This window comes from Frankliniella occidentalis, unplaced genomic scaffold (genome assembly GCF_000697945.3).
Source record: "Frankliniella occidentalis isolate FOCC.00 unplaced genomic scaffold, Focc_3.1 Scaffold25, whole genome shotgun sequence".
NCBI classification, from domain to species: domain Eukaryota; kingdom Metazoa; phylum Arthropoda; class Insecta; order Thysanoptera; family Thripidae; genus Frankliniella; species Frankliniella occidentalis.
In genome coordinates, this window is record NW_026267155.1 from 2,555,114 (window position 1) to 2,561,863 (window position 6,750).

The 6,750-nt window shown below is 43.7% G+C and overlaps 2 protein-coding genes across 3 annotated transcripts in view; both read right to left on the bottom strand.

Moving 5' to 3' along the window:
- Window positions 1-6,750, bottom strand: part of LOC113206721 (dynein beta chain, ciliary-like) — a 34,600-nt gene that overhangs the window by 12,690 nt on the left and 15,160 nt on the right. The window lies entirely within an intron of this gene.
- LOC113206749 (beta-secretase) lies at window positions 2,108-6,654 on the bottom strand. The gene is made up of 11 exons (XM_026422975.2): window positions 5,807-6,654; window positions 5,519-5,708; window positions 5,349-5,437; window positions 5,087-5,267; window positions 4,823-4,994; window positions 4,566-4,741; window positions 4,281-4,481; window positions 4,099-4,183; window positions 3,895-4,014; window positions 3,738-3,812; window positions 2,108-3,649 (listed from the first exon to the last, which is right to left on the bottom strand). Exons 2-11 carry the CDS (start codon window positions 5,675-5,677, stop codon window positions 3,528-3,530), a joined length of 1,380 nt encoding a protein of 459 aa, XP_026278760.1. The 5' UTR covers window positions 5,678-5,708; window positions 5,807-6,654; the 3' UTR covers window positions 2,108-3,527.

The following is a 6,750-nucleotide window of genomic DNA, read 5'->3' on the forward strand; positions in this document are numbered from 1 at the left end:
ATGGAAGGGAGGGGGGGGGGCACTGTGTTTGCGTGAGCTGTCCCTTGAACAAAATGGCAAGCGGTATGCGCCAGCAATGCAGCCCCTTGCATACCTCCGTGCGGCACCGCGGGCCGGGTGGGGTTGGGGAGAGGAGGAGGGAGGGGGGGTCGAGTCTGTAGGGGGGTTTCGGGCTGCATGGCGTGCTCCGGCTTCATAAAACCCCCTAAACGCGGCGTCCTCTGTCATCCTACGGCACGACGACGAATGCATCTCCGACCGCATCGACCCTAACAAGGCCCGCGGGCCAGAGCCCACTGTGGCGGAGCCCCGCAGACGGAAAACTTTCAAAATATAATCTATACTTTCCGCGGTTTTCAACTACTTTCCTCCAGCAGATGAAAAAATAGTAGAAGCTACCCGCAGCGGAGAAAAAATAAAGTTTTTCTTCTAGGACCGTGACGGTGTGGCCTCGGTGATCCGCCCTGCACCTCGTCACGATGGCACCCTGACGTGGGTCCCCCAGGTCCGCGACGACGTGCACCACACTCACCTGCTGCGGCGTGGCCTCTGTGACCAACCCTCACCTCCGCGATGCGCCGTGGTCTCAGCTGACCATATCCGCACCCTCCACGATGACCCTCGCGACACCACTCACCAGCAGCATGGCGGCGTGTCGCGCCCTCTACGCCTCGACGCGGGCGCCCGTCCTCCCGGGCGGCGTGCTCATGGCCGGGGTCCCCGTCGAGGACTGCTCTCGAGCTCGTCTCCGCACTGTCGTGCGCCCTCCGCTGCCCTCCGCGGATTGGAGGGTCCCGTCCCGTGACCCCCACTCGGCGGGGGCGCGACGCCCTGCCCGACGGCGCACTCCTCCGCGACCGCGAACGTCATCGGCGACAGCAGCGCGACGTCCGCGACCCAATCGAACGGCCGCCACCGTGGGCGATCACGCCCCGTGTCAAGGGGAAGCAGGGCGAGACGGTCCCGGTGACAGGTCGTGTCGACGTCAAGCAGGCGACGTGTGCGGTGCATCAGTGGGACCGCACATCTTGGCGGCTACTCGAGGGAGAGAGGAGTCCTTTCGACCAGCACGTTTCTCGAAATCCACCGCGTTGAACATGAACATGAAATCGAAACGTCTGAAATGTGTCCGCGAAGAGGTCTCACGTCGGGCCCCCCGGCACTGGATGTCCCCGTTCCCGCACAGCACCGTGCGACTCTCGGTGCGACAGTGCGACGGCGTGCGGTGCGGCGGCTGGGGTGCGCCAGGAGGCGGCCGCGGGCCCACGCAGCAACAAGCCCCCACCCCCAGGGAGGGTGCTCAGGAACAAGACCGGTGAACCAACGGAACGGGCAGTGAACGCGTGAACAAACGTCCTTCTGTGGTCGAACAGACCTCATTGGCTCTTACGGCGAGTTCGACGCTCCGTTCGTTCGTTTGTTCTATTCGATCACTTTCTTCCTTGCACCCCCCCCCAAGTACGTACCCCCTTGTCGCCTCGTCGCGCCATGCGAGCCCTGCGTGCGCGTGCGACGGAGGGCTGCTCAGCTGGTCTTCATCTTCTCATCCCCTGATCTCTTGCTCAGAGGGGTTCCGGGCGGTCGGCGCTAGTGGAACGCACCACGGAGAAGGACTTGTCCTTTCAAAAATAAAACTCTAATTTCTTTTAAAATAAATAAATTGGTAAAAAAAATAAAAAATAAAAATAAAATCGCAACATCAGATCTGTTTTTCAGATTGGAAACGTTAGGTCAGAACGGCAGGCCGACGGCGGCGGACACGAGCCCGAGCACCTCCCCGACCAGCGCCATCCCGACAACTAAACTGCTGTTTCTGCACGAGTTATGTCATCCCCTCTGGAATAAAGTATAATGCGGGGGTCATGGAAGTCAGAGTTGACGTGATGAGACGTCTGGGAGGCGAAATAGAGGGGAGGTGGAAGGGGGTTAGTGCCGAGTCTCCCCCCCCCCCACCACCACCAAACTACACTCTTTGCAAAAGGGGAAGAGAATACAACGGCATTGCCGAAATTTAAGGTACAGATTAATTGGCTGTGTTGATGTTCTTAGGAAGTCTGTTAAACTGTCCCACTGTTCACTGTAAGACAAATTCAATTGAGAGGCAAAATCAGACTATCACACAAATTTTATTTTTGTTTTCTGAGATTTAGAAACATGCATAGTACACATACAGAACATTTAAATAGACATTCAATTTAATAATTACAGACATTAAACTAGTAACTCAGACGTATACCCTGTTTCACCAAAAATACACCGTACATTAGCTTGGCACAACTTAATGATTTGAGGAAGAAAAATCAAAAACGCATTGGCAATCACAAAGGTAGAAATATTTCGTCGATTTCTTCAAGATAAAAAGGGACGAAATAATTCAAATCGATATGCAAAATATGACACACCTGTGTAATAAGGTAAAAAGGTAAAGCAACAATTACCTGTCAAAACAGGAACAACACAACAACAACAAAATATTTTTGGAAAAGTATGACAAAACTATTTAAAAAAAAAGCTACAGTTAAAGACTATGCCTAATAGTTTAACAGTCAGATAATAAGCACTCAACAATTTAAATCTACATCGGGCTGAACAATGCACAACCAAGAGACAATTTTAGTTTTAACTTGAAAGTACAAACATTGTGTCCTATAAGAAAACACAAATGAGGTCACGAAGCTGTTTACTTTTGGTAAAAATTTACTTTTGGTAAACAATACAGTAAAAAAGTAAAGGGGGAAAAGAAGTCCTCAAGTACAAACTATACTAAATAAATTTTACTGGGTATGTTAACAGTTGACAGCAACACGACAAACAATTGATCAACAAAAAATGATGAATGATTAGAAGTTGTTTATAACTCAGTCCTTATTGAATCTAGAGACAGACTAGGCAATCAGTCAAATAGAAAGAGAATCAGATATAAATCACTACTGCCTTGAATTTGGCAGAAATCTCTTGGTAACAAACACATATTTAACTTAATACATAGCATGGTGGTATGAGATGGTAATGGAGAAAATAGAAATGCCACTCTGATAAATAACACAATTAATTGTTTGAAAGTACAGTGCACTTTTCTTATTAATTGAGGATCACAAAACATTTAAACAATTGCTAAAATTTGTTCATTATGTTTTCAACACCTAAATTAATATGACTAGAAAACCACTAAAGGAAGAAGCTTAATTTTACCAAACCACCTCCTTTGTGCTTCTGTGTATCATGAATGTACTGAAAAGAAGAGGAAGAAATCCAAATATAAAGAAAAACAATGCAAATGGAATGCATTATCAACAGGTGCTGTCATTTAGAATAAAAAAAATAACATGAGCATCTACATGGAGATGGGATGCCATAACTGAATGACTTATAGCCCTATGCCATTTCTATAAAACAAAAACTAAAGAATAATATCACTTTGCAATATCATATTTGATATCAAGGTTAAGAAAGCACAACTTCAGGTAATTGAATCGCAACTTCAAAAGCATGTTTTGCACCAATTACGGTAGCTGCTCTGCGGTCATTTACTCTTGTGACAGTAGATTTGATTGACTAAGCGAGCTCCAGTCTGGTCTTTGAAGGTAAGATTCCCATAACCATTTTATGAGAAAGTACACAACTATGACAGCAACCACACCAAGCAAAACTGGAAAAAAAAGGGGTAGAATAAAGAATCACTCAAATTCCGAAATAAATCTAATAGATAGAAAAATTATCATGGATGTAATAATTACCTGACACAACATATCCTACAATAGATAGAGCACCCAGGACTGGAGAAATGGGTTGATGAGCACATTTAGTAAGATCTACAAATTAAAAAAAAAATCTTTGTAAAATCTAGCCAAGGGTTGAGCAAAAGATAAGCTTAAAATACTTAAATACATTTACCTTCTTTAACCTCAGTTGGACCATAGATGCTCACTGATGGTCCGCAAAGTGATCTCATAAAACCAACAGTCTTATCAGAACGGTTAAAAACAACCTTGAAGCCTTGCATGACAACGGTTCCTACAAACATTCAACACACAACAATGTGTTATGCTATCCACAAAAAATACAAAAAGCACAAAGAAAATGAATTTGATCTTTTACCAAGCACTGATCCAGAATCTGATGGCTGTATACCAAACTTATAGCAGAAAGAATGATCAGGTCCTTCTACTCTTCGAATATAAGACTGCAAGTAAAGACAATATTTTTCTGTCAGACCCCCAACTAAAATGCATAAAAGTTAACACCAATAACAAAATTCAAAACCTTGTTGTTCAACTTACTTTTGGTTCCAACTCTAGGGTAAAATAAGAATGCTCAGTCTGCATTAGTGATAGACGAATATTGGGGAAAAAGTGGCGTAGGTCTAGATGGTGGGGGTCAGAATCTTCATGGAGACAAGTGACTTTCTGTTGAGTCCAAAACTCCTCTGACAAATTTTGTGCAACTTGCTTATGCAATAGTTCTAAAACACTGTTAAATACCTGAAAACAGATCAAATTCAGAATGATTGCAGTTTGTAAACCTTGTATTGCCCACGAGTTATAAATATTCTTCAACAAACGTACTTTTTCTGGTAAACGCAGGTTGGTTGTACCACTGTCAACAATAGTTCGACGAGTGTTCAATTCGTGACATGGTAGCTTTACAGATTCGCCACCTACTTCAATTTTAGTCAACAAAATTTCATAGAACCATTCACGGATAATAGGTGACCGCAAAACTGGAGGTTGTGGTGTATCATCTGGCAGGATTTGAAATTGATAAGTAAACATAAGATAACTTTAATTAGGACATACGACCATCCTGAGCTCTAAAGCTTTACCTGTGTGTAGCATGACAAATTTGCCAACATGTGTGTCCTCACCATCCTTTGATCCACAGAGTTCAAGTAGAAATGCAACATTAAAATTGTTCAATGCAGCAAATGAATCTAACCAGGAAACTACTTTGTCATCAGGCTTGGCAATCATTGGATAAGCAAGACCCAGAATTCCCTGTAACATAGTCAAAAAATTTGGTTTTCTATTAATAATTAAGGACAACATTTGTTAACATTATTTCAGGAAATCATATAACAAATACATACCTGCCACATGGAGCCGTTCAGAAAGAAATTATGGGACGTTTGAATAGCAGCAACTGCGGTTCTAATACCCGGGATCTCTAATGATGGGAATTCAATAATATCATTTCCCAATTCTCCCCTCCAGTAGCCTTGAGTGTACATAACTGACACATCCACATGTTGAGTAACAAAACTACTTGATCTGAAAAAAATCATAAGTTATTGGAATGACAGATTTTTTTATTTTTTTTAAAATCCAGAAACATTATTGCTACTATCTTACAAAGATTGATTGAAATATGAGTCCACACTGTGGAATGGAGCTGCTGCTATGGCAAAATTTGTACTGCCTGTATCCACAAGGACATTAAACTGAAATAATAGAGAAACAGAATTATATAAAAGCAAAATGGGACACAAAACAAATAAAAATATTGCAGTGACAGTGCTTACACTTTGAGGTGGTGTTCCTATCAGAGTCTCTACATAGTATCCATCACCAGGCTTCCCAAAAAGATTGTATTTCTCAGCATGGCAAAATGTTGCTATAAATAGAATAGCAAATAGTGTGGGTAATCTACCACAATAAGAAATGATTGTTTTTGTAATCATAATTGCTGCAGACCTTAAGTCCTGTTAAGGGCTAGAAGAAGAGAAAATGTCCGAATATGTTAAATCGTCGAAAAATGAAATTAATGAGAAGGAATTCGAAATTTAACTGATAAATTAAAAGGAACAAACCTTAAATTTCTTTACCTCCTCGGGAGGAGGTGAAAAACAGCGTCAATTTTGACATTCCAACGCCTGCAGCTAGGTTAAGTCACTCTGCGGCAAACAGGACATAACATCCTCAAACATCCTCGGGCACTAAAACAAGCATAAAGACCTGTTACTTGGAGAAAATATTACTCCAATGAAAATGTTCTGGGGAACTGAGACGTCAAGCCCACGAAAAAGCAAAACATTTGCATCTGTTTTGAAGAAGTTTTCATGAAAATACACTTCAGACGACGGTAACAAAGGCCTCTGGCCTCTGTCGTGCAGTTGAGCACACGGGAGTAAAACGGGAGCGGGCGCGCAGGACGCGCGGGACGGTTTAAGCGTTTGAAACTAAACGTTGAAACTTACTCCTTGCTCCTTGAGAAAAGCTTGCTAAAACCCTTTTGTCTTTTAATTTCTAAGGTTTTCATGGTAACATGTGTGGCTATCCGGAGTAGCATCGAGCGCATTGAAACACATTTGACGTAGGCGCAGTAATGGACAAATTAAATGCGCCAATACTGTAGGTCCTGAAGTGCATGACCAGCAAATAAAAATTACAAAAGGTCACAGGTCAGAAGTAAAACTTCCCAAGGGGGTGGTGGTGGTGGTGGTGGCGATGGCCTTCCCCGGCAGTCTAAATCGCCCCCTTGTCGATTCTTACGACACCGCCTGTTAGGTAGGCTATCCGATCTACAAAACCCCTAAAAACAGGCAACCCACAGTGCATCTGGACTTAAAACCGCGTTAGACGTTTAAATGTTATGTTCCCGTTCACGTTGCGTCCGTGTGAGAATCTTTCGTCTAGAACGCGGCGTCGCTGCGTAGTCGTTTTGATTATGGTTTACAGTGTTGAGTTGGAGTTGGGCCCTATGGCAGCTATAAACAGCAGTGTACATCGGGGCCGCCCCCTCCCCCCTCCCGCC

Coding starts and splice junctions, on each gene's coding strand:
- LOC113206749 (XM_026422975.2), bottom strand. CDS start 5,677: ATGATTACAAAAACAATCATTTCTTATTGTGGTAGATTACCCACACTA. Junction 4,184..4,280: donor CCCTAGAGTTGGAACCAAAA/GTAAGTTGAACA, acceptor CTTTACTTGCAG/TCTTATATTCGAAGAGTAGA. Junction 4,015..4,098: donor AGATTCTGGATCAGTGCTTG/GTAAAAGATCAA, acceptor GAATGTTTGTAG/GAACCGTTGTCATGCAAGGC.